The sequence below is a fragment of the Manis pentadactyla genome, chromosome 12 (assembly GCF_030020395.1).
Source record: "Manis pentadactyla isolate mManPen7 chromosome 12, mManPen7.hap1, whole genome shotgun sequence".
Lineage (NCBI taxonomy): Eukaryota > Metazoa > Chordata > Mammalia > Pholidota > Manidae > Manis > Manis pentadactyla.
In genome coordinates, this window is record NC_080030.1 from 17375045 (window position 1) to 17401321 (window position 26277).

Consider the following 26277-nt stretch of genomic DNA (forward strand, 5'->3'; position numbering starts at 1 on the left):
GGGCGGTCTCGGGTGCCAGAGACCAAGCCGCAGGTGGAGGCGAGCGCGGGGCTCGGTCCGAGCTTGGGAGGTGAGTGCTGTCCCAGGGAACCCCTCCGAGGCCCCAGGCCCTCGCAGCCCCCCGTGCACACTACACTGGTCAGTCCCCGCGGCAATGGGGTGCAAAGGCGCGGCGGGGCGTGCGGGATAGCGACCAGGGGGTGGGAGGCTGCGCGGTGGGCACCCGGCCTCCCTACGGTGATAATCGAGAGTCAGCGAAGGAAGATAGGCACCCCTCTCTAGGTCCCTAGTCTCCTGGCCTAGAACCAGAGCGTGCAGGGGAACGGCTGTTACGCCAGACCCCTCCCCAAATCCCTTTATTCTAAGCCTGGATGTGGGTCTAGGTTCCCGGGTTGCAAAGATGGGGGCGCAGCTCCCCTTCCAACCTGGAACCCAGGACAGCCGAAGTGGAGACCACCCCCGGTTTCCCTCTTCCCAGCTCAGGCCTGCAGACCCTTGGGACAGAGAGGAAGAACCCCCTTCCCTTTTTCTCCACTGTGTACCCCAATCCAGGCTTGGTGGAGGAACTGGGGGTCCCCTGGTACTCTAGTCTGTACTATCCCAGTCCTTTACATAAGGATGGGGTGGGGACGTTTCACTGGCATACTCTGCAGGGACCCCAAATTGAAATTCTGGGGAGGGGGTCAATGTGGGGTCCCTTGCCTGGCAGGGATTGGCCAGGCCAGGCCTGGGAGGGCCTGAAGCAGTGAACTTGGGGGTGGTCCCTGCCTCAGTGGGGGGTGGGCAGTGAGCATCTGTTCCTGCGGATTAAAATAAATCGAGGTAAATTAGGATCTTGCTGGAGGCTGACTGCAAGTGGGGTGTGGAAGAGGGTGGGGGAAGCGGCGGGGCGGGGAGGTGGGGCGCTCCATCTGCCTCAGATACCAGGAGTTGCCTGCCCCAGCCACCGTGGGACCACGAGGCCGCTTTGCTTGGACCGTCTCACTGGTGACCTTGGGCAGGTGACAGCACCTCCCTGAGCCTCAGTTCTCCCCTTTGCAAATGGGGTTGTGGGTTTAAGAGGTTGTATCTACAGATTCTGAAACCCACCCACCCCATCTTTTGACAGATTGTGATTCCACCCTTCTGCTTAAGATGTCAGTGGTTTGGGGGGTGAGAGAGCAATAGTTTTGAGACCTCGCACCACATGCCTTGCTGGCCTAAGCCTCAGTTTACTACACTTCAAAATGGGTTGATGGTCGCACTATTGCATTTCCGGAAAGGCCACTCTGCCAAACAGTAAAACAGATTATCAAGCTGCAATCATTGGAACAACCTGATCTGACTGCCCAGGGCATACCTTGACCCACATACCATGACCCACGCCAGGGGCGAGCCAGTTCCTGGGTGGGGTCCTGGGCAGCAGGAAGTGGAAGTCTCAGGCAAGCCTATTCCCTGTCTCTTGGATCATGGCTTTAGCCCCTGCACCTTGGTGTGTCCTTCTGTGAAATGGGCTGAATTCCCCCTGGAAGATTGGAACACTGTGGGAGGATGGGAACTATAAATACAGACATGATCATTATAATACTAATCACAATATTTATGATCATAAATGGGGTCACAGCTGACCAGAATAAGAGGAGAGAGGTAAGCCTGCAGGCATGCCGCTTGCTGTGTCTCCAGAACCCGGCAGTCAGGTATGCAGTTGGTGCTCAATAGGTGTTTGCCAAACAAAGCAACAAAGGGAGGGGACCAGTGCAGTGGACTGAAAAATTCCTAAGCTCTACAGCTCAGTTGCTCTGTGACATGGAGCATGTGCCTCAGTTTCCCCAATGGGGTGATGGCCAAGTTGAAACACTGTCCCAAAGTGCTGTTAAGAGAATCAAGCCAGATTGTGTAAATGGTCACAGCTCTGGCGGCCAGGCCTAGGGGAAGGAAGCACATGACAGAGCTGACCATTGAAAGACCACGGCCAGGAGGCCAGTCCCCAAGGAAGCAAAAACTCCAACCTGGCCCTACTGTGCAAAATCAGGGGTCCGAGGGAAGCAAAAGGTCAGATCTTGTTTCATAGGCCCCTGGAAGCCTAGAGAGGTCAGGGGAGGCCCCAGGTCACACAGCAGGAGAGCAAGGGCTTGGGACAGCCAGCAGAGGCCCTGCTTTCTTTGCTGACATGGTTCCTGCCACGCTTTGCCTGCCCACAGGTTCCGTAGACCAGGCGCAGAGCCTGGTTTTTGGAAATTGGTGCTGGGGAGGCAGGATCTCTAGATGGGGCCTGGGTCTTGTGTCCAATCACCCCCAGAGAACTCTGTTCCTGCTTCCTGCAGCCAGAGGGTGGGGGAGTCAGTATCAGCTGGCAATCAGCTGTGTGCCACTGGGCAAGTCCCTGTCCATCTCTGGGGTTTGCCCTGTGGAGGCCCCGAGACTGGGGTTCAAGCAGGGCTGACTCCTCCATCAGAGGCAACGACCACTGTGTCTTGGGCATAATACTTTTAGAGGTCCATGAAGACGTTTTAATTTCTTTTAAAATCAGAAGGAAAAAAAGAGTTTGGGAGTCACAGAAAACATTTTAATATATGGTATTAATATACTCACCTCTATGGCAATGCAGTTGAAAACATAGCTTAAATTCTTTTCTTTCGTGGAGGAAGGGACCCAGGGAAGCAGAAGTACCTTGGCCTGTAGAAGTCCTAATGCGGGCCTGGGTTCAAGTCTAACTGCTGCCATTCACTGACTGTGCGACCCTGGTTGTGTAGGGTCCCCTTCTGAGCCTCAGTTTCCACCTCTGTAGAAACAGGCATGATTAGCCCACCTCACGATGGTGAGATGTTGAATGCTTAGCCCAAGGTTGGCACTTAATCTGTGGGTGCTATTATATTACAATTGTTGTCATGATTATTACTGGTTGGATAATAATAGCCCCAGGCTGGGGGCCCCAGGTTCAGGGGCCTCAGTTTACCCATGCATGGCCTGCATGGTTCCAGAAAGGTCTCAGGGGTGCTAGTCTGGCAAGGGAGGGGGGTGGCGGTTGGGCGGTGGGCGGGGCAGGGTGAGCTTCCTGTCCCCCACGTACACAGGCCTCCACTCGGTGCTCACGGAAGTGGCAGGGGCCGCGTGGCTACCTCCTGGTGCCTTCCCTGTCTGACAGGGCCTCCCAGCCCCACTTGCTGCCCTGTCCGGTGAGTTCCAGCCCTGCCAGGAGGCCTTCTCCTTGGCCCCCCAACCCAGGAACAGAAGGAAGGCCCTTCTGCCCGGCTGGGTTCAGGAGAAATAGCAGGTGTCACTTCCTGGGCTGGGCTGGGCAGGGGCCTGTGGGGGGGTGCCACCTTTCACTCTGCCACCCTAACCCCCATTACACTTCTGAGTGGTGGGGCAGGCTGTGGGGGGCAGAGGGGACGTGGAGACCCAGAGCCCCATATGGTGGTTCTGAATGGGAGTTCTTTGGCAGACAGGCCAAGAACAGAATCAGTGACCAGGAGACAGTGAGTGACCTCTCTGTGCCTCAGTTTCTTCATCTGTAAGTTGGGATTGAGCCCCACACTATGGTTGTGAAGGATGAATGAACTAGTACCTGTGACGGGTGGGACATGGTGCCACACACACATACTGGTGCTCCATGTATGTGGCAGGGGGAGGGGCAGTCTCATCGGAGTTGTAAAAAGAGTAGTGAGATTCTTAGTTTCTGGGGAACTTGGGCCTGCTGGCTCCCAGGATCCCCTGTCCTCTAGAGCAGCACAGAACTTTCTCTATCTCTGCTGTCTAATATGGTGACCACCAGCCCCAAGTGGCTACTGAGTCCTGGAAGCAAGGCTGGCATAACTGAAGAGCTGGGGTTTTAACTGTTTGATTTTACTTAGCTTAAAATGAGGTTGCCACCTGGGACTAGTGGTTCCCATATCAGTTAGTGCAGCCTTAAGGGATTTGGAGATGCTCAGGGTCTAGGTCACGGCCAGAAACTGAGAAATGAGATGGGAATTTAGGGCTCTTCATCCTTGGGATCTCAGCCAAGCATGCCCTCCACCAGACTGGGTTTCCTCAGGGCTTGCATTGGCAACTGAAGTTTCTCAGGGGCCCCAGCATTACCCAGCAAGAGGGGTGGTTGGGAATGTTTCTTGAATCAAATTTTTTTTTTTTTAGCCTGGTGAACTCCTATTCGTGCTTTAAAACCCCAAGCCCCATACCTCTCCTTCAGTACAGGCTCCCCTAGTTGTTTCTCTATTTTGCCCAACTCTGACCCTGCAGAAATGGGTATCTATCCAGCTCTATTCCCCTAGACTAGAGGCTCCTCAGGGCCCAGGGCCAAGTCTCCGTTTCTTCATCTGTAAGTTGGGATTGAGCCCCACGCTGTGGTTGTGAAGGATCATCTAATGGACCCTGGCATTGTCCTGGCCTCATGGGCAAATGGTGGATGCTAGGTGACTTACAGAAGTCAAGGGACTGGGGGATAGATGGTAATGGGTCAAATTAAAGTCACTTTCAAGATTAGATAAACTGAGGCTCAGTGAGGGGTGCCCTTTTCCAAGGTCCTCGCTTGGTCCTTTCCCAGTGAAGCCCAGGGAGCTTTCCCAATCCTGCAGGCAGCAGCCCTGACACTGCTGCCACTGTAATTCCTGGGCGCCTGGCTGCTGCTGAGCTGCCCGCGGGGTCATGAATTATGGATGAGGCCTGCCGGTTCCTGTGACAAGCCCGGTCTCCAGAACACGCCAAGGACACCGAGTGTCCCTCCTTCACTGAGTGGCTTGGCCCAGGCCCCTCCGCAAGGAAGCCTGGGGTCCCCCAGAAAAACCCCTTCTAGGCATTCCCTCTTGTTTTGCAGATGGGGAAACTGAAGCACAGAGCTGGACAGTGACTCAGACACCAGGTGAACATTGGCCTCTGGGTGGCAAGGTTGGGATTCATAGGGACACCAATGTCAGCTGTGCCACCATGGTGAGGGGTGAGCTCTCCATCCCAGGAGTGTGCATGAGACTGGACCTGTTGTGGAGGGATTCAAGAGCTCCTGAGGGACTCTTGGGGACACTTCAAAGACCCTGACCCATGTGGCCAATCATGGTCCATCTCTCATCAAACCCTTTTCCCACAGGAACTGTCCAGTGTGGAGTTAAGTGCTCAGGTCTGGATTCAGCTGGCCCAGGGCACAAATCTAGTCACTTCCTGGCTGTGTGACCCTGGCAAGTGGTTTCTTCTTGGGGAAGGAGGAGGCTGCTCAGTTTTCCCACCTGTGGAATGGCCCAGAGCTTTTCCACCCAAGCGGTGGCTCATCTAATATGCAGCCCCTGCCAGTGAACTCCTATTCATGCTTAAAAACCCCAACTCTCATGCCCTTCCTCTAGTCTGGGTTCCCCCAGCCCCTATCCCTCCATCTAGTGCAGCTCTGACCCCCTGGACCGAGGACTGCTTAGAGAGTTGCTTGGGTATGGGGTGGGGGTGGCAGGAAGGAAGGGGAGGATGATCCTGCCAGGCCTTGGGCTGGATCATTGCAGGTACTCTGGGGCTTTTGGTTCCTCCTCCAAAGGGAGGAGAGTTGGAATTTCCCCTCCTCAGGCTCAAGGTGGCCATGACTTTGCAGCTCAAACTTGCCTCTCTTTCTTCAAACAGGCACTGAATAGGAGCCTGCAGGGGTCTCCACAGAGGTCATCACGATGTCATATTTTGGAGAACATTTTTGGGTAAAACTGACTCTTATTTTGGAGGGGGTTCCTGGAAGGGCTGTGGGAGGTTTTATGGAGATGGGGGAGCTAGTAGATTGTCAGCAGAGTCCTGGGCAAGTGGAGGGTCTACAGGGGTAGAAGTTAAAGTGGGAAGAGTCAGGCTGGGTTTGAATCTACACCCCCGACTTCGTGGGCCTTTTGAGCTCAGGCAAGTTCACAGTTTGAACAACAGGCAGATTGAGACCCAGGGCAGGAATCTTTTACCTTAAGTGGCCCAATAAAGTGCAGAGTCAGGATCCAATCCCAGGGCCAGACTAAACTTCAGGATCCAGAGTCATTCCAGGCAGGGAATTTCCATGTCTTTCCCATCCTGGAGAGTTGGGGGGTTTTCTTGATCTGACCTCTAGAGGCCCCCTAACCCCTCGGCTGTATGCGGTGAGGACCACAGACGGTGACCCAAGAGGGCTGAGTAAGCAGACTTGTTTACACTCATTCATTCCCTTCCTCCCTGCCACTCCCACCCCATACCCAAGCAACTCTCGGAGACACTGGGGTCCCCAAGAGGCTCCGTCCCAGCTCTGACCCCATGGAGCTCCCAGTCTGGGGGACACAGAGTCAGCCGGACACCTCCAGACCTTCAGGGTCAGGGCTGAACCCAGCCTTGCAACCAGAGGGGAAGCCGGGACACAGAGCCATGCTTGCTGTGGGCTTTAAAGGCTGAGGTTTTCCAGGATGTAAGAAAGGCACTCCAGGCGAGGACTCCTCCTGCAAGGCCAGGCTAATGGGGAGCCGCAGAGGGTATGTGAACAAGGGAGCTGAGGAAGGACCAGGCAGAAAAAGTCCCTTCCCCAGTTGTGAGGTTGGAGCTTGGAGAGGGAGCCCGTTGCTAGGCAAGTGGTTGCCCCTGACAACAGGCCGCTCCCTCCCCAGCTGGGGCTCTTCTTACTGGCACTTGTTTTCTTAAAGGGGCCGCACCCCCTTGCCACCTGCGTGGGGAGGGCAGGGGGCGGGCAGTTGGGAAGGCCGACCTCTGTCTTCTCCCCAAGGGTCAGATTCCTTGGATTTGTCTTTGAATGGCTGTGTGACCCCAGCAAGGGGCTGCCTCTCTCTGAGCCACTGTTGGCATCCCTGTATAAGGGGTTGACCGTTTGAGGATTAGTTGTCACCCACATTTTGGAACCCTGACAGCAGCACCTACACTTTAAACTTTAAATCCTTTTTAATTGCATGAGGTATGCAAGCTCGCTGCAGAAAATTCAGATCAGCAGAGGAAATAGAAGCCACCCCCGATGCACACCCCTTACCTAAAGATACCCTGATAGAGGGTAGATAAGAGCTTTGAGCCTGGGATTTGATTTGGTCTCTGCTAGAAACCCTTGGGCAGCTGAGTTTTTGTCTCCAAGCCTCAGTTTTCCCATCCGGGAAAGGGGGATGAAATTCCTGCCTCCCCAGTACTTAGGGGGTGCCCTTGGGATAGCTGTCCCTCGCAATATTTCTTTCAATCAATTGTTTGTATTGGTGGCTCTTTACTGGGTGACACTGAGACCCTAGCTGTCCTGAAGGAGGCTCCAATCAGGGGAGATCAAGCCAGACAGGGATGCCCCAGTCCCACTGGGCCATGGCAGGGCCAGAGGCACGGAGGGCACTAGGGAGCCATGGAGGAAGTGTGAGCAGGAGAGGGACATAGTTAAGCTGTGTTTGGAAGATCCTTCTGGGGCTGGCATGGGGGCAAGACTGGACTCCAGAGGTTCTGACAGGAGGCACAGGCCTGAAACAGACCCTCCTAGGACCTCCAGCTGCCAGCCCAGTCTGAGGGAGGCAGATACTGCTGGGGGCTTTGCCAGGTCTGGGAAACAGGCCAGCAGTTGGCTCTGAGTCAGCCCCAGATGCTGGCCTGGGCGGCAGTGCCTGGTGCAGCCTCACCCAGGGATCCCCAGGGCGGGCAGAGCAGGCAGGGGGCTGCTGGGCTCTAGGCACTGTGCAGGGGGCCTTGGGTTCACCAGCTTACCAGCCTCATCTCACCAAGACCATTAAGAGGTGTGTGCTATTGTTGTCTCCATTTGTCAGTAAAGGAAACTGAGGCCCAGAGAGGGGAGGTCACTGACCCAAAGTGACCCAGTGCATAAAAGGAGAATTTGACACTTGAAACTTCAAAGCATGACTCCAGCCATGAGAACATAGAACATTATATTCCAGAAGAGCAAGAGGAAACAAGAGTGACTTTTCAGGGCAGTGGGTGTCTGAGGAGAGCCTGAGAAGGTTCCTGAAGGAGGTGGGCCTGGCAGTGACCCTTGGAAGGATGGGTGGAAGGAGATATATAGGCTGGTGAGCCAGGTGGTGGGAGTGGCCCAGGCCAAGGTGCAGTGGAGGTAAGGCACAGCACGTCTTTGCACCACCTGCCATTTTGCTGATGAGGCCAAGAGGGAGCTGAGAGGTGAGGTTGGAAAGGCAATTCCAGGCTAAGGGTTTTGGACATTAGCTGGTAGGCAATAGGGAGTGATGGATGATTATAGAATGAGGGGTGACTGTTGGAAGATTTGAGATTTGAGCTTGAGCTGTCCTGGGTCTGCCCCAGTCTCAGCCTCAGTTTTCCCATTTGTGTGACAAGAAGGATCATCTGGTAGTGACTTCTGGCTTTAGCTTTTAGGCTTGCAAGTAACTGAGGAGGGGAACCCCACAGGTTTGGGGGTGGCTGGAGGAAGCCACCATTTCCAGAAGGCCTGCTGAGTGCTGCCAAAGGCATTGGTTCAGTGATCCATGTTGGGAATTAAATAACATCAGGTCTCGCCACAAGCCACTTCTTTTAGTCCTGATTACAAGGCCCTATTTGGTGCTCCGTGTCTCCAGTTCCCTTGGACCCCAGCTAGTCTCCCTTTTTAATGGACAGCTTAGTGTTCAGACACGATTCCCTTCACGTGCGACAGGATCCAACCAGCTTTAAAACATTGTTGCCTTATTATTTTCCCATTCCCTTCATTATGGCGTGGGATTCTGGTTGTCCATTTATAATAGAGGTTTTGTGTGAGGCACCAGGGTAGAGGCTCTGTTCCCACCAGCACCAGGTAACAGCAGAATAACTCATTTGTTCATTTGTTAAACAAACTCAAATACCCTTTCTGGGCCCCACCCTGAACTGGACATCGCTGCATCCTGAGAGAGGGGTCAGACCCAGACCCTCCTCTGGGCATCTCAGGGAGTTTCCATGTCGAAGACAACAGAAACCATGTTACAGTGATTTAACCAACAGGGATAATGGCTAGCAAAGGTGAAATATTGTGGGAGTAATTCAGCTTCAGGTTTGGTTTGATCCAGTAACTTGACTCAACACATTTTTTTGGACCCTTTCAGATGCAACGTCTTTACAAAGTTCATGGTTTCCATTTGGCTTCCAGTATCTCCTGTGTCTGTATAAATTCCTCATTTATGGAAAGACACACAATAAAACAGATGGGAAGAGACTGAGTGAGAAACAGAGGCAGAGAGATGCAAAGAAACAGAGAGAAAGAGATACAAAGACAGAAAGATGGAGACAGGAAGACACAACAAGCAGAATGAGAAAATCTTTCCCTCAACTATTTAACGAAAGTCCCAGGCTTCTCTCTGATTGGGCCAACTTAAGGCCCATGAACCAATCCTTGTGACCAGGGGGGAAACGCAGCAGACTGATTGGCTACGGCCTCACCCAAACCCTACAACCCTGGGGATAGATTTCTGTTGATTGGCTTCCTTTGTCCACGCCCCTGTTGCTAGGCAGCCTTGACATCATCATCCCCTTTCTCAATCTCCACCCCCATTCCCCTACAGGGTGAGAAAAACCATGGCTTTGAGGTTCTGTATCACAGCGTGAAGCAGGGACCCATCTCAACCAAGGAGCTGGCAGACTTCATCCGGGAGAGGTGAGGCCCCCACACCCTATGACCATGCCCTGCAGTCCGTGCAGCCACGCCCACTTCAGGCCCCACCACCTCTCTCCTCTCCCCCTGCGCCTCCCTCCACTGCCCAGTAAGGATCCAGATCCCTGTGGGCTCCAGGAAGGGCTTGAAGGCCCTGGAAACCTGCAGGTCTCCGCACGGTTAACCCCACGCGCCCTTCATCAACAACAATCCCCAGGTTTCTAATGCCTCCTTCTAAAGAGATGATAATATGACCTACTTAGAGGAGACATTTTTGAAAACGCAAACTCGTGTCCTGTGTACAATAAAACACATATTCGATGAAATAATCTACATTTCACCATATAAATGCTCCACCATCCATATCCCAGGAAACATAATAAACTCGAATTGTAAGGTAGCCTTCTGCTCCCCAGCTACTCAGCAGGTGAACACTTGTTTAATCTAGGCAGAGAGTCCAAATGATTATAACCAGGTGTTTCTCTTTGTGGCTGTCCAGGCGGACCATCTGAGCTGCACAGGAAAGGGACCACTATTTATTTTGAGGGCCTTCAGCACCTAGACCCATCCATTAATGTGGTAACAAATGGGTGCCTCTATCAAAAAATACCTTCCATGTCCTCCCCAAATAATTGGTTTTAACTGGGCACATTGCTGCCCCAAACAAAATTAATGTTCTATTAGGACAAAAACTGTGAGTGGATATTAGGCAGGCATTTAGCAGAGTCTGTCCAGCGGGGAAAAGGGCATAGGAGTTTGCTCCTGCAATTCAATGAAGCAAACTACAGAAAGCATGTAGAGTGTGTGCTCAGAAATTTTTTACCTACTGTTCTACTGCTATTGCTGCTAGTAAAATATATTACTTAAGGATAAAAACCTCTCTTAGGAATTTCCAAAATGCCTCCCCCATAGCAGGGGACTATCCTTGAAGCTACTGTCCAGATGTTTAAGGTTGGGCAACTGAGGCCTAGGGGAGTGGAGTCTCTCTCAAGGGTGCTCAGGACATTCCCCATATTTTCCCTGACCTCCTACCCAGGGCCACCATCGAGGAGACCTACTCAAAGGCGATGGCGAAACTTTCCAAGCTGGCCAGCAATGGGACCCCTGTGGGGTGAGTGAGCCATGGGTGGGGTAGGGATCACCAAGGTCGCAGGGCCCTGGGGGCATCGGGAGCCTACCCTTGGGTGGACATGTGACATGTAGAACAGAGTTGTCCCCCTATTTATGTGGCTAATTGAACAGAGGAATATATATATCATTCATCTACCCACTAGTTCATTCATTCATTCAACAAACATTTACTGAGCACATACTATGCTATCCTGGGCACCAGCGACTGAGTGGCAATCAAGACAGATAAAATCCCCAGTTACCTCCATGCCATGTACATCCGGGATGTGTGACAACCCGGATGTCACACACAAACATGAACAAAATCCTTCACTGGGGTGAAAAGTGCTAGAAAAGAAATGAAACAGTAGTGTGAGAGGTCAGGTGCTTCCTCTGGGGTGGGCTCTGGTTTCCTTAGCTCCAGTTTTGGGAGCTGAGATCTTAATAATGTGGAGGAGCCAGCCCCGGGAGTGTCAGGGAACAGAGACCTGGACGGGAGGCACAGCCAGTGCAAAGGCCCTGAGGGAGCAATGCATTCTGCATGTTCAAGGAAGAGCAAAGAGGCTGGCAAGGCTGCAGAGGCTGGGCAAGGTGGAGATGGAGTGCAAGGGAAGGAAGAGGGGACAGGGCCACAGGGGCCCAACACACAGGTGACTTCTTTTAAACTGGGATGTGATGTGGTCCCAACTGCCATTTGCAAACTTCCCCATGGCTGCCGTGGGGCAAAGGTCTTGCGTATGGTGATGGAGGAATTAGATGCAGGCCCTGTGCATTTTGTTGGGGCAGGTTGACCCTTAGCTGCCCTTCAGTGTGAGGCAGGGCCTGGATTTAAATTCCAGCTCTGAGGTTCATTTGCTGAGGGGCCTTGGCTGAGTTATAGAGCCCCCTGTGCCTCAGTTTCCATCTGTCACAGACCCGCCTCGCACAGTGGCAGTAGGGATGAAATAAGCTAATACATATTCATGCTTAGCAGGGCCCAGTGCGCAAGAGGTGCCTGAGCCAATGCCAACTGTGTTCTCTGAGGGGACCCCTGGGAGGTTGGGCCTGCTGGACCTTGGGTATGAGCCCACCTCTTCCCAGGACCTTCGCCCCGCTCTGGGAGGTCTTCCGTGTCTCTTCGGACAAGCTGGCCCTCTGCCACCTAGAGCTCACTCGGAAGCTACAGGACCTCATCAAGGATGTGCTGCGCTACAGTGAGGAGCAGCTCAAGATGCACAAAAAGGTGTGTGCCAGCAGGCACTGCCTGGGCCGGTGGGTGGGGGTCACCAGTGGCTGGAAGGATGCTTCGAGCCTCCAGCCCCTCATGTGTGTCTCTGAGAACTCTGTTACTTCCACAACATCAAACCCAGACTCCCACAGACCCGAGCATTTTGCAGGTCAAATTGCAGACTCCCAAAATTCTAGACCAGGAGCTGCAAACTATGGCCTGCATTCCAGATCTAGCCCACCACCTGTTTTGGTACAGCTTGCAAGCTAAAAATGGCTTTTTACATTTTTTAATGGTAGGGGATAAAAATCAAAAGAATATTGCTGAAAGGTATATGGGAACTCTTGTACTGTCTTTGCAAATTTCCTGTAAATCTAAAAATATTCCAAAATAAAAAGGTTATTTAAAAAAGAATTTTAAAAAATCAAAAGAATATTTTGTGATATGTGAAAATTATATGAGACTCAGATTTCAGTGTCAATAAACAAAGTTTTATTGGTGCATAGCCACACCCATTCATGTACATATTGTCTGTGGCTGTTTTCAAGCTGCAACAGACATGTTGAGTGTTCGTAACAAGCCAAACACATTTACTATCTGTCCTTTTACAGGAAAAGTTTGTCGGCCCCTGGTCTAGAGCATTAGAAGCTACAGGTCTTGTTATTTGACATTTCTAGACTCCTAACAAACCTAGAATCTTGGAAAATTCAAACCTTAGTTTCTCAAGATCCCCAAATATTCAAAGCTCATGATTCTAGAGTCATAGATGCTTTGCATTTACAGAGCTCTTTTAAATCGGCAGTTTTAAAGCCCCCAAAATACTGTGCACTTAAAAATAGCTAAGATGGACAATTTTATGTTATGTGTATTTTATCACAATTCTTAAAAAATGGAGGGGGGCAAGGAAATTCTTTGTGGGCTGTTATGGGACAGTCTTGGGAATGGATTATTAAGTGGAAAAAACAACAGTTAAACAACATGGGTGGCTGCCACTTGTCATTAAAAATGGGCTAGAACAAGCACATTTGTTTGTCCATGTGTTAGTATTTCTGGAAATGTATGGGTAATAATAGGGAACTCCTAAGTCAAGCCCTTGGAGTCCGAGGGAGGTTTTTTTCCTGAGCTCACCCCTTAAAACTTGTGAAATGTGAATTATGTGTGAGTATTACCTATATAAAAAGTTAGAATTGTTGAGATTAATAGAGTATTAGAAGAAGGAGACTCAGAAAAAAAACCCAAAAAGGCCTGGAATCCCACAGAAAGTTGGGGAACCTGAGAGGTTTACAGCATACCCCAAGGGGCTGCTCAGGCCTGGCTCCCCAGTTGGGGCTTCAGATGGCACTCACAGTTCCCCTTCCCCGCCCCATGCAGTGCAAAGAGGAAGCAGTGGGCACCACGGATGCTGTGCAAGTCCTTGCGGGTGTCAGCCAGCTCCTGCCCAAGTCCCGCGAAAACTACCTGAGCCGCTGCATGGACCAGGAGCGGCTGAGGAAGGAAAGCACCAGCCAGAAGGAGCTGGACAAGGTGGGCCCGTGGCTGCCGGTCCCCAGCCACCCCAGCCCATGCAGGTCTGAGGCATCTGCTGCGGGGTGGAGGGGCTGCCTGATGGGAAAGTAAAATGTCATTGAACCTCCATGTGTCACCACACCCTGGGCACCCCAACAAGTCTTCCTTGGGGGTGGGACTGGGAGGAGGGGGAAGTGCCCTGAGTGTCCTCCTCCCAACCCCTCCCAACCCCTCCCAACCCTGTCTCCTCCCTGTGCCTCCTAGGCAGAGACCAAGACCAAGAAGGCAGCCGAGAGCCTGCGGCGCTTGGTGGAAAAGTACAACTCTGCCCGCGCGGACTTTGAGCAGAAGATGCTGGACTCAGCTCTGGTAGGAACCAGGGTTTCTAACTCAGAGTACTACGCATTCCTTGGCCCAGGATGCCAGGGGGCTCGGAAGTCCAGAACTTCCCAAACCTTTGGCCCCCAGAAGCCTTAGGGTCACAGGCTTCAATCTGTAGAATTCTAGAGCCAGTTTGCTATTGTTATTGTTGATATTATTATTTCAAAAGTCAAATCATTTTTGTGGCTTAGTTTCCCCTTCTGTAAAATGGGGACAGTAATAGTGCCTCCCTCACAGAGTTGTTGTGAAGATGAAATGAGTCACTGTATGTGCAGTGTGCAGATTAGTACCATCCCCATAGTAACCACTCTATAAATCGTTACTATTATTAATATCATTATTTCTGTTATTATTGATGAGGTTTTTGAACAAGACAGGTCTAGCCTCCATTCTTCACCATGTATGTGAACTTTTACAAGGCACTGCACATCTCTGGGTCTGTATCCTCCAAAAGGGTGACTATGTCCACCAAAAGGCTGACTGGAAGCTCAGCATCAGGAATCAGAATTTTTGTTCTCTAATTTTGCATGTCATAGAAACCTTCATTCAAACTAAGAAGATTTATAGGCTCAAGGAACTGAAAAGTTAGAGGGGAATGCTTCAGGCACGGCTGGATCCAAGTGCTCAACTGGAAGTTGTTCCTCTCTGCTTCTCAAGTCTGTTTTCTTGCTGTGGGCTTCATTCCCAAGTAGACATGCTCTTCTCTGTGTGCGTGTGTGTGTGTGTGTGTGCGCGCTTCATTCCCAAGTAGACATGCTCTTCTGTGTGTGTGTGTGTGTGCTTCATTCCCAAGTAGACATGCTCTTCTGTGTGTGTGTGTGTGTGTGCTTCATTCCCAAGTAGACATGCTCTTCTGTGTGTGTGTGTGTGTGTGTGTGTGTGTGTGTGTGTGTGCTTCATTCCCAAGTAGACATGCTCTTCTGTGTGTGTGTGTGTGTGTGTGTGTGTGTGCTTCATTCCCAAGTAGACATGCTCTTCTGTGTGTGTGTGTGCGCTTCATTCCCAAGTAGACATGCTCTTCTGTGTGTGTGTGTGTGTGTGTGTGTGTGTATGTGCATGCAGCAAAATGGCCATCAGCAGCCCCCATATGTATTCCACCAACTCATTGACTCAGGGTCTGAATATGTCTCTTTCCCTGTAGTTACCGCAGAAGTCTCAGAGCAGATTCTCATTGGCTCTTCCCCCAACCAATCACTGAGGCCAGGGGGTTGGAACATTCTCATTGGTCAGGCTGGGTCAAATGGCCACTCCTTGTGGTCTCCACCTTCCCTTTTGCCCCTCGCCTTCTGCCTCAGCGCTTCCAAGCCATGGAGGAGAGCCATCTGCAGCACATGAAGGCCCTGCTGGCCTCCTATGCTCACTCGGTGGAGGACACCCATGTGCAGATTGGGCAGGTGAGTGGGGCTGGGGCTAGGGAACAAGGCAGGGGGTGCTGGGCAAGAGGGCCCTGGCCCTGCCCAGTTACACAGTCCATCCATCTGGCCCAGGTGCATGAGGAGTTTAAACAGAATATAGAGAACGTCAGCGTGGAGATGCTGCTGAGGAAATTTGTAGAGAGCAAAGGCACAGGCCGGGAGAAGCCTGGTGAGTCGGCACATCTGCTGGGGTTAGGTTGTGGGGCCCCAGCTGCAGGGAAAGAAGAGGACTCAAGAGGCAGGAGGCTAAGCCTCCCTGTGCCCTGGTTTCCTCACTGGAAACGTGCATTGATGACAAACCTCACTCTGCAGCCTATACAGGAAGAGGACTTGAGGCCTGGTCTTACATGTAAATCTTACAACCAGTTACCATTGAGTGGGGCCTTCAGTGCCGGGCTCAGCTCTTCAGACGTTACCCTGAAGGCCCAAGGGAGCCACTGAGGGTTGTTGAGCAAAAGACCAATTAGAAAATGTCCAGATGCAGAGTCAGGGAAGAGTTGAGAGCAAAAGTTTGGGGATCAGATCTGGGTCTGTGTCTTTTCATCATTGCTTGCTGTGTGACCTTGGACAATGTCTTGACTTCACTGAGCCTCAGTTTCCTCATCTGGAAAGCAGTGATGAATAATCCCCACCTAATAGTGTTTTGAACATCAGTCATTTGATGCAGGTAGAGGGCAAAGTGTGTGCCTGGCACACAGTAGGTACTCAATGAATGCACAGTTTACATCCCCAAGTCTAGTCAATTGCTAAGGTCTGTCCTTTTTCCCTTCTGTCTCTATAGCTCAGGCCACCTCTCTTTGTATGGGCCCCCACTTTTGCCCCTCACTGGCCCCAGATCTGTCACACCCTGCTCCTGCTCACATACCTTCCACGGCTCCCTGTCACACTTGGGAGAGAGTCCCCGCTGCTCATCCTGACACTTGAGACCTAGCTCACAGCAGACTCATGGCCCTTTCTCTGACCCACCCAAGTCCCACCCAGAAATGCTGGAAGTAGAAGGAGTAACTCAGACATCACCCTTTCCAGCCTATCCTAGGGTGGCAACCATCCCAACCATTCCGGAAATCTCAGCCCATCCCGTCATGACCATCTCTGGAGCTGAGTTAGCATCTTGGCTCATGCCCTGGACCCTGACTGGCCTTGAGCTATTGTGTGACCCAGATGCTATTGTGTGGCCAAGGGTGTACTGGTACCTCTCCCAGGCCCAGTCTCCCCACGGGACTGAGTTTCTCAATCTCTTCTGTCTCAGGGCCTTTGGACTTTGAGGCATACAGTGCGGCTGCCCTGCAGGAAGGCAAGTACGTCTGGGCCTGGATGCCCAGCCTGGACCATGAGGCAAGGGAGGCAGGTCTGAATGGGAAGGGGCACCCTTAGGCTCAGTTCTGCCCCCCTCATCTGTTTTCAGCAATGAAACGTTTGCGGGGAACCAAGGCCTTTCGCCTCCCGGGACTGAGCCGGCGGGAGCGGGAGCCACCTGCAGCTGTGTGAGGAAGCACCCCTGCCCAGCCCTGGCCCAAGCTACCCCAAGATCCATTCCCCTGCCCAGGATATCCCAGAAGTCGTCTGCTTAGAGTAGCCCATTCCCTCTACCCAGGCTAGACCACAAGTGCCTCTGTCCCAGGCTAGCTCAGTATTACCACTGCCTAAGCTAGTCTAGATTCTTCCTTTTGCCAAGGTTGGACATGATCTGCCTGTCCCGACTCACCCAGGGTCACCCCTACCCAGGCTGGCCCAGGATTTCTCCCTTTTGTCAAGGCTAGCCCTGCTATTGCGACACCTGATCGAGCCCAGCAATTCCTACTTTGCGAAGACAAGCCCAAGAGTCTCCCCATCCAAACTAGTACCGAATTCTTCCTCATGCCCATGTTTCCCCAGGCTAATCCAGGATTAACTCTGCTCAGCCTAGCCCAGGATTCTTCTCTTTCCCCCTTTATTTCCCTGATGAGGCAAGCCCCTACATTTCCTACCTTCTCAGGTCAGCTTTTCAGATTAGCTCCTGGGTTCCTCCCCTCCCAAGCTGTTTGACACCCCCAGCTCAGCAAACTCCAAATTCACTTCCTAGTCCATGCAAGGCCCAAGTGCCCACTGCCTGCAGGGCTAGCTCAAGACAATATTGCGGCCCAAGGGCCGCCCCCAGGAGCCATGTCCATTGTTGCGGGCTGAGGAGGGGGCAAGATGAGCTAGGGAAGCTGACACTAACATCTCTCTCCATTCCCAGAGGTTCCCTGGAGCCTGATTCAGTGGTAAGTGCCATGGGAGTGGGAGGGGTCAGGCCAGGCTGCAGGTGGGAGGGGTTCAATCCTACCTTGACTCCCAAGCCTGGAAGCCAAGCCTGGAGCTCAAGGGCCTAGAGGTGGCACAGCTTCGGGACCGAGTTCAAATCCCACCTTGGCTGCAAACCCCTGCGGACCATGGGGGGAGGACTGATGTCCTTAGCCTCAGTTTGACCTCCAGCCCTTGCCCCCTCAGGAGGGGCAGTGGCATGTTCTTTTCCCCCAAGAATTTTTCCACCCACTCGGGGAAAATCATTATTGCCTTTGGGGCTTTTAGGTCTGAGTCAGGGCCCAGAGATGGGAGAGGGGCATGGCATGGTCGATGGGAGGTTTGGTTGGGGGGGCCTGACTTACCTCTTGTCCCCCCAGACATGTCCAGAGGTGGATGAAGAAGGTTTCACTGTCCAACCTGATGCGACCCAGAACAATATCCTCCTGGCACCCTCTGGGGGCACTTGTTGGCACAGCAAGGACAAAGCTCTGTCCACAGTGATTCATTCACTATTAGCAAGCCCTCTCTGTGCACACTATGGGGCGGGGGGGGGGGGGGCGTGTCACGAAACCTACCAGTATGGATGAATTAGATTCAAATTCAGTCTTCTGCTATGTGGGGTCAGGGCTAAGTAAGAGGGATAGAGGGGGGCTGGGTGACCCCAGAGGGGAGGCAAGGGACTCCCTGGAGGAGGGGCACCAGTGATGGGGTTTAGCAGCTGAATAGAAGTTGCTAGTTTAGGCTAGAGCATGTTTGTGCAAAGAGTTGGGGGGCAGGTGGCAAAAACGTGTCAAGGCCAGGGTGACAAGTGGTGAGAGATGGAATTTTACAGGCCCGCAAACGGTTTGAGCAGGAAGGGATAGATTTGAGGGCTGACTGGAGGGAGACCCTGTGTTGGGATCTGCTTGGCCCCTTAACCGAGGTGCACGCACAGCAGAGCCCTCCCGCTTCTCATCCAGTGACTCTGACTTCGACGATGAGGAGCCCCGCAAGTTCCATGTGCACATCAAGCCCGCCGCAGCCCGCGCCCCAGCCTACAGCCCCGAGGCGGCTGCCGCGCAGCTCAGAGCCACGGCTGGCAGCCTCATCCTCCCTCCTGGCCCAGGGGTGAGGTGTGGGACAGCTGCTCCCGATGCAGCTGGTGGGGCTGGCTGGCCATCCACGACCTAATGGCTCCCCCTTTGTCCACAGGGCACCATGAAACGCCATTCTTCACGTGAGTAGCCTGAGGGGTGGGCATGTGGAAGAGAGGCTGGGCCTGGAATGTGGGTGTGGGTTCAAATCCCAGCTCTGCTGTGTGATTCGGGCCAGACTGCTTTGACCCTCTGTCTCTCAAAGACCACTCTGACCCTCAGTCCCCTCTTCTGTAACATTATAAGGTCATGAGAATTAATTGAGAGCTGAAAGGGGTAGCTGGGGCCAGGAAAGAAGCCAAGGCCTAGAGATAGGTTGGCTCAAGTTTACATCCCTTTGCCTGTTTTGCTGATCACCGTGGGCAGTGGGCTGGACAGTCTCCTGGTCTGTGGAGTGGGGAGCCCTGCAGGCAGGGCAATAGGAAGACTAAGGGAGGTGTATCTCTCATAGGGGATGCTGCTAGTAAGCCACAGAGACCTCGATCTGCCCCAAGGACCAGCAGGTGGGTTTCACCAGCGTGGGACATTGGGCCAACATAAGTGGGCAGGTGGGGGCTATCCCTGCCTCCTCTCTCCTCCCCTTCTCAACCTGGCAGGGCGTTGAGGGCTTGCTATTTTTCAGTGACCACTTATGCATTTGATGAACATTTGTTGAGTGCCTGCGGTGTACTCGTGTTAGTCTGGGTTCTGGGGATGTATGATCAAGATAGGTCCCCCTTCTTAGAGTCACATCCAATTGGCCAGATTTTAAGAATAACAAATAAGTGAGAGCATATTCTATACTTCCAAATTGTAAGAAGAAACTAAATGATGAAAGCTAGGAGTGGGTAACTGTAGTTGGGGTAGCAGTGGAGGGCCTCTGGTGGTGGTGGTGGGGATTTGGGCTGAGTCCTGAATAGGAGCAGGAGGTGGCTACAGGGTTTGCTGGGAGCTCAAGACCAAGAACAGCATGTGCAAAGGCCCTGAAGTGAGAGGAGGCATGGAAGCAATAGAAACCACCAGTCTTGTCCACTCGGTCCCCAGCTGTACAGAGAAGCTGCAATCCGATGAGCAGGTGTCCAAGAACTTCTTTGGGCCGCCCCTAGAGTCTGCCTTTGACCACGAAGATTTTACAGGTGATGGGCGCAGGGACTTCAGATGCATGGGCGGGGCCAGCAGAAGAATGGGTGGGGCCATTGCAAGGGGAGGCCGGAGAGTGGCTGGAGGGAGCTTGTGAGGTCCTTTGGGGGTCAGTGTGAGGGCGCGCGACCCCGGGAGAAGGTGGGGCCTTTGCGGGAGTGAGGGTAGTAACAGGTGGATGGGCGGGGCAGCGTGGAAGGGAGGGGCAGTGACCAGAGCTGTGGCCTGCTGGGGTGGGCAAGACTTTGAATGGGGGCGGACCCTTTCCCGACATGGGCGCGGCCTGCAGGGGGATGGACAGGACTCCGAGTGGGTGGGGTCTGGAGCTGGCCGCCCCCTCCCTCCCCCAGGCTCCAGCAGCTTCGGCTTCACCTCCAGCCCCTCGCCGTTCTCCTCCTCCTCGCCTGAGAACGTGGAGGACTCCGGGCTGGACTCGCCGTCCCACGCGGCACCCGGGCCCTCCCCGGATTCCTGGGTCCCCCGTTCGGGCACCCCGCAGAGCCCACTTAGCTGTAGGGCGCCGCCCCCCGAGTCGATAGGAACACGGCTCCTACCTCTGTCGGACTCAGCACAGCCCCTCGCCCCATCCCCGGGCCCCTGGGGTCTGGAGGCCGTGGCTGGAGGAGGTGAGTCCAGCGGCCCCGGTTCTGAGTTATCGGAGCCCCGGGGGTAGGACTGAGCGCCTTCTGTGGCCAGGGCCTGAACGGGGTGCTGGAGACACAGCTGACGCCGAGGTGGTCAGAAACCCCCGAGCTTGCAGGGACAGTAATGATACGCGTATTTAACAAGGCAGGTGGTGACAGGTGCCTGACGAAGGCTCAGCAGGGTGGGGCTTCCCTGGAGGCCACATCTGAGCTGAGGTTTGACGGTGGTGAGAACAGAGCCGTAGGGACAAGGCGGAAGGGTGTTCCCAGCAGAGGGCGCAGTGGGGCAGAGGGAGGTCCCCCAGCGAGAGGGGCGGGCCCAGGGCGGAGCTGGGGCGTGGCTGGAGGTACGACGGGGCAGGGAAGTCCTAGGCTTGGGGTGGAGGGCCTCCCGGGGACCCTGAGTCAGGGAGTGTGGGCCGGGCCACAGGCGGTCCCCAGCAATGGTGACGGTGCTTAGCAGCACCCTTGGTTGGAGAAGGAGCCTGGTTGGAGCTGGCTCGTGGGAGCACCAGGGGAATGAGTGGAGCTGCCAAATGCAGACGACTCGAGTTGTCTATCTGAGCTTCACTGTAGAACTTGGGTTCTCAACCAGGCCAGTTTGGTATTTGGCAGTGTCATCACTGCTGTTTGATTGTCACCACTGGGGATGGGTGAGTACCACTGGCATCTAGTGGGTGGAGACTGGGATGCTGGTTGACACCCTGCAGGGTACAGGGCCTTCCCTCCACCCCCTCAGAGAATGATCCAGCCCTAGACATCAGTAGTACCTTTGAGAAACCCTGGGGGAGGGGGTAGAGGGTGTAAGTAAGTGGTGGGGAGGTGGGCGAGCAAGCATTTGTAGATGGAGCAGAGCAAGGGACACTAGGGAAGCCAGAGAGCTAGGGGAACCTGTTAGGTTGTGAGTTAACTTTAAAGGGTGAGACTCAGACACAGACCAGGGTAGGAAGTTACCCTCAAACTCTCAGAAAGGATGATGGTCATGGAATTTCCAAAATCAGATTAAAACCTTCTGTCAAATCCCCAGAGGGTGCCTGCCTCCTGAGCATCCAGCCCTTGCTTGTATACCCCCAGTGATGGGGAGCTCACTCCTTATCAGGCCACCAGTCTGGTGTGTGGGAGGCTCAGGGTTGTGAATAGTGTCTATAGTCCTGTCTGCCACCTTTTCTGCAGTTCCAGGACTTCAGACCCAAGGTGTCTCCCCAAAATAAGCCTGACTTCCCATTTTTTACTAAGTTGTTTCTCTGGGGAGGCCTGAGAGGCCCAGGGCAGCATCTCAGCCACGCCTATTCTCATGCTCTCCCCAGACCTGATGCCTGTAACTGCTGACCTCACAGCCAGGGAGGGCCTGGCAGCTCCACCCCGGAGACCCCGCTCCAGGAAGGTGTCCTGCCCCCTCACACGCAGCAATGGAGATCTGGTAGGGTGAAGGCAGGAGCTGGGCTGAGGTGTCACCTCTGGGGCAGCATCAAGGCCCTGCTCCTGGGGCCCTCACAGCCTGGTCTACCTTTCAGTCTCGTTCCCTGAGTCCTTCACCACTGGGGTCCTCGGCCCCCAGCACTATCCTAGAACGGCCCAGCTTCTCATCACAGACAGGACATGGTACGTGGGGGCAGCCCTGGGGCCCTCCCTGGGTCTCGGTTCCACCTTCTCTAGTCTGGGTGGATGGATAAGTGGTCCAGTGGAGGTCCCATTGGCAGAGGGGACGGTGTGAAGCCTGGGACCTGGGCTCACTCTGTCTGTCTGTCCCCCGATCCCTCCCCACTACCCCCAGGAGTCTCCCGGGGCCCAAGCCCTGTGGTCCTGGGCTCCCAGGATGCCCTGCCTGTGGCCACTGCCTTCACCGAATATGTCCACGCCTACTTCCGCGGCCACAGCCCCAGGTACACAGAGAAAGGGGATAGTTCAGGCTGTGAAGGGGCAAACACGGCTCCCTGGGGGCTGTGCCTCTGGGTTCCAGCAGTGACAACCTTTAGTATGTTTCATGACCTACTTTACCACAGAAGGGCCTTGAACACTAAGCTGAGCGATCAGGCACTTTGAGCAGGGCTAGGTACTGCTGTAGCCTCAGGTTAGAGGAACTCTTGTGAGAACTTCCTGCGAGGCTACTGTGTGGGCATCAAAATAAAGGGAGCAAGACCAGAGGCCAGGCCCACGGAGGGGCAGGTTAAGGGCTAGTTGAGAGAGGCCTAAGGGTAATCTAGAGGCGGTGCCCAGCAGAAAACACCATAAGAACAAACCACGAAGAAAGGAGGGTATTAGACCTTAAACCCAAGCTAAGGAGTTATAAAACTGAATGTGTTTCTTTGAACCTCCTGCCTAGGGGAAAAGAGAACTAAGGTGTTTCTACCTCCTAACCCAGGGTGGATTCTTTCTGGTACCTGGATTGCTGTCCAGACAGGAACTCAAAGGGAGGAGGCTGGGGTCCGGGTGCTGGGAGTGGTCAGGGCCTGGCTGCTTCTGCGGAGCTGCCAGCTGCCACGGAGCCGGGAGAGAGGGGAGGATGAGGTGCTGGGCAGAGCCTGAACCAATGCCCAGTCCTCTGACCCCCATCCCAGCTGCCTGGCTCGAGTAACTGGGGAGCTGACCATGACCTTCCCTGCTGGCATTGTGCGCGTGTTCAGTGGGACCCCACCCCCGCCGGTCCTCAGCTTCCGCCTCTTGCACACGGCCCCCATTGAGCACTTCCAGCCCAATGCTGACCTGCTCTTCAGGTATTTATGGAGGGTAGGGGCGGGGGCAGGAGGTCCCAGAGGTGGATGAGGGGGTTAGGGGCCCCCAGCTCTGAATTCCTGCCCTGCCTCTTGGGATTGTCTGTGTGGCCCTGAGAAGTTGCTGTCCCCGCTCTGAACCGCACTCTCCTTCCTTCCTCTGCTTCCCATCCCTCGTCCCCTGGGGGTCCTGCTTTGCTGGGCCCAAGGTGAGCCAGGGAATCTACATCTTTAGAAAGCCCTGGGGTAGGTCGGATGCACTGGGCGCTTGGAAGGCATCTCCCGAAGAGGGTCGGGGTGTTTATTTCTGGTCCCTACAGTGACCCCTCCCAGAGCGACCCTGAGACCAAAGACTTCTGGCTCAACATGGCAGCGCTGACTGAGGCCCTGCAGCGTCAGGCAGAGCAGAATCCAGCGGCCTCCTACTACAATGTAGTGCTGTTACGATACCAGGTGGGCCACGTGGGCGGGGCGGGGATGGCGGGGGCGGGGCGAGGCGAGGTGGGGGGGCATGGCGGGGGCGGGGCGAGGCAAGGCGGAGGGGCATGGCGGGGCGGGGCGAGGCGGAGGGGCGGGGATGGAGGGGGTGGGGCGGGAAAGGGAGGCAGAAACGGAGGTGAGTAGCCGCGAGAGAGCTGGGGGAGCTGGGGGAGGTTGGCAGGGTGAGCAGGAAATGAACGGTGGCTTCATAGTCGGACCAGGCCTGCCCTAGTGCAGATGGCACCGTTATGTAAATGAGAAGTGGCCCCATTCCGGAATCTTGAGCCCGGCACCTGTCAGCAGACTTTGTTAGAACGAGGCACTCTCCTGCCCTCTGCTGAAAACATGGTGTAGTGCAGGCTCTGATCCGCAGTCGCCCCGGAAAGAGGAATGGTCCCCTTCGGGCTGCATATGCAGTGCTGGATCTGGTTGGTTGAATGGCGGGCCGCGAGGCAGGGTCAGGGGAGTTGAGTAGTGCGTGGTGTGGCAGGACAGGGTGGCCCAGGCCACGGCCTCTCTCGTGTTCTTGCTTTTGCTCCTCCTAGTTCTCCCGCCCGGGGCCCCAGTCTGTGCCTCTGCAGCTAAGTGCCCACTGGCAGTGCGGGGAGACCCTTACTCAGGTCTCGGTGGAGTACAGCTACCGTACCGGTGCCACAGCCGTGCGCACACCACTCACCAATGTCCAGATCCTGCTGCCTATGGGGGAGCCTGTGACCAACGTCCGCCTGCAGCCAGCGGCCACCTGGTGAGGGCATACTGGAGGCCAAGGGAGGTTCTGCGGTGCTCCTGTGACACCCCCAGAACTCCCCTTGATATAGCAACTAAAGGGTCTGTCCTAGGCCCAACCGATCACCATGAGCTCACCTTGCTTAGAGCTAAGGATGGTGTTGTTAACAACAATAATAACAACATCAAGAGCTTCCTACATGTCAGGTGTGTCCCATGTGCTCTGCATGCAGTGACTGGCTCAGGGCTTATAGCAGTCCTTCGAGGTGCCATCATTTATAGAGTGGGAACTGAGGCATAGGGAGGCTAAGGTACCTATCTTAGGTCACACCAAGGATTTGAAACCAGCCTGCTCTTGGCACTGGGCTTTTAGTCACTGCACAGCATTGCCTTTGTTTTATGCAAAAGGTAGAAGCTGCCATGAAAAGCCAGGCTTAAAGACTGAATGCATCATCTAAAAATGCTGTAAGGATAGAGGGCCCTGGGGCCCAGCTGCTCTGTACCCTACTCCCATTTCACAGATGGGAAAACTGAGGCAAGGGAAGGGACCTACTTGGTTTGTTGGGTCATGTAGGCAAGAGGCAACTGAGCTGGGCCCCTGCTCCCAGTGTCCTCTCTGGGGGACACTTGACCAAGCTTCTCTCGATGCCAGGAACCTGGGAGAGAAGCGGCTCCTATGGAAGCTTCCAGACGTGTCTGAGGCAGGGGGTGAGTTATGGTTGTGCATGAGGGCTTGGGGGTCACAGCTGGGAGGGACTTATTTAAACTGGGGGAGGACTGGGGACATGCTGGGGGCAGGGAAGCGTGGGCACTGAGGAAAGCTTGAAAGGGCTTTGACAAAGTGGGGGAAAGGGCATCCCTGGGGCAGGCACAGCAGATATAAAAGCCCCGAGGGAGGGCTCCTTAGCAAACCACACGTGGCCCCATGGGTACAAAGGGGAAGGATACAAGGGCACAGAGGATGTCTGAGGGAGAGGATAGAGGCCACAGGTCAGAGGGTGCGGGTGTAGGGCCCAGGAGGAACCTGGGTCTCAGTGGGACTGGGACTGGAGCCCTGCTGACCTCAGACCTCCCCAGGCTCTGGCCATCTATCTGCCAGCTGGGAGCCGTGCTCAGGGCCCAGCACACCCAGCCCAGTGGCTGCTCAGTTCACCAGTGAGGGAACCACTCTGTCAGGCGTGGACCTGGAGCTGGTGGGCAGTGGCTACCGCATGTCATTGGTAAAGCGGAGGTTCGCCACAGGTACTCCCCTACCCCACTGCTGTACACCCCTGGAGCTGGGCCCAAGCGGGAGCTAGGGGAGACACTTGGAGTGTTGGGGAAGGATGGGTGGGTGCTGGGACTTGGAGACCCAGGTTGGGGGACACAGGTGGGGAGGCTGGTCAGGACTGCAATGGGAGGGGTCAAGAAGGACTGCCATCTCCTACCCCCACCCCATTCTCCTGCCCCCATAAGAGGCTGTGGGGGACCAAGGGGAAGTGGGAACAGCAGGGGTGTTTTGAGGAGGATTGGGTGAGGGGTAAGGAAGGGGTAAGGGACCCCCTTTTCCCTCCTCATGGCCCCCCTCCACAGGAATGTACCTGGTGAGCTGCTGAGTGTGCAGAGGCTGCCCAGCCCTGCTGGTCCTGGCTCTGCCCTGCGTCCTGGTGCTCACTGACTGCTCCCTGCCTTCCTGCCAGACTCTGGGTCCCACCCTGGCCTCCACCAAGGCCCCAGCTATGTGGAGAGAAGACCCACACCCAGCCTGGCTGAGCCTGAGATTCACTTCTGCTCACGCCAGCTCCCATGCCAGTCCTTGGACTTTTAATGTTCTTTAAATAAACACTTTATTTTCTAATAAAATAAATAATGAGCCTTTTCCTGCTCCAGGAAATTTCTTTCACACTGCTAGAGAAGACGGATGGCAGAGATTTAATATTCCATCCCACCTCCAACCCCTACCCCTGCCTAGCCTAGGAGAGAAAAAGCCAGACATGGACACTCCCCAGCGCCACAGTCACCACCAGTCCCATGGGCTCAGAGTTGGGCTGGTGGAAAAGACAAGTACTAGAGGAACCCAG

General features: G+C 54.4%; 1 protein-coding gene across 8 annotated transcripts; it reads left to right on the forward strand.

Annotated features, from left to right (window-relative positions):
- On the forward strand, positions 1–26074 carry FCHO1 (FCH and mu domain containing endocytic adaptor 1). 8 transcript variants are annotated; one of them, XM_036876077.2, is made up of 29 exons: positions 24–70; positions 3429–3493; positions 4793–4837; positions 5575–5645; positions 9432–9523; positions 10557–10631; positions 11711–11852; positions 13209–13361; positions 13608–13712; positions 15020–15118; positions 15194–15308; positions 16389–16433; positions 16545–16623; positions 17358–17382; positions 17782–17841; positions 18335–18511; positions 18596–18620; positions 18989–19040; positions 19561–19652; positions 20007–20282; positions 21608–21720; positions 21815–21902; positions 22075–22183; positions 22859–23014; positions 23332–23464; positions 24037–24236; positions 24870–24925; positions 25295–25459; positions 25790–26074. In XM_036876077.2, exons 4-29 carry the CDS (start codon positions 5619–5621, stop codon positions 25810–25812), a joined length of 2682 nt encoding a protein of 893 aa, XP_036731972.2. In that variant the 5' UTR covers positions 24–70; positions 3429–3493; positions 4793–4837; positions 5575–5618; the 3' UTR covers positions 25813–26074. The 8 variants fall into 8 exon arrangements, with proteins under 8 accessions (XP_036731969.2, XP_036731977.2, XP_036731972.2 ...); XM_057490116.1 differs by lacking the exon at positions 24–70 and adding an exon at positions 1604–1676; XM_036876075.2 differs by lacking the exon at positions 24–70 and adding an exon at positions 3054–3155.
- Positions 26075–26277: the final 203 nt, after the last annotated feature.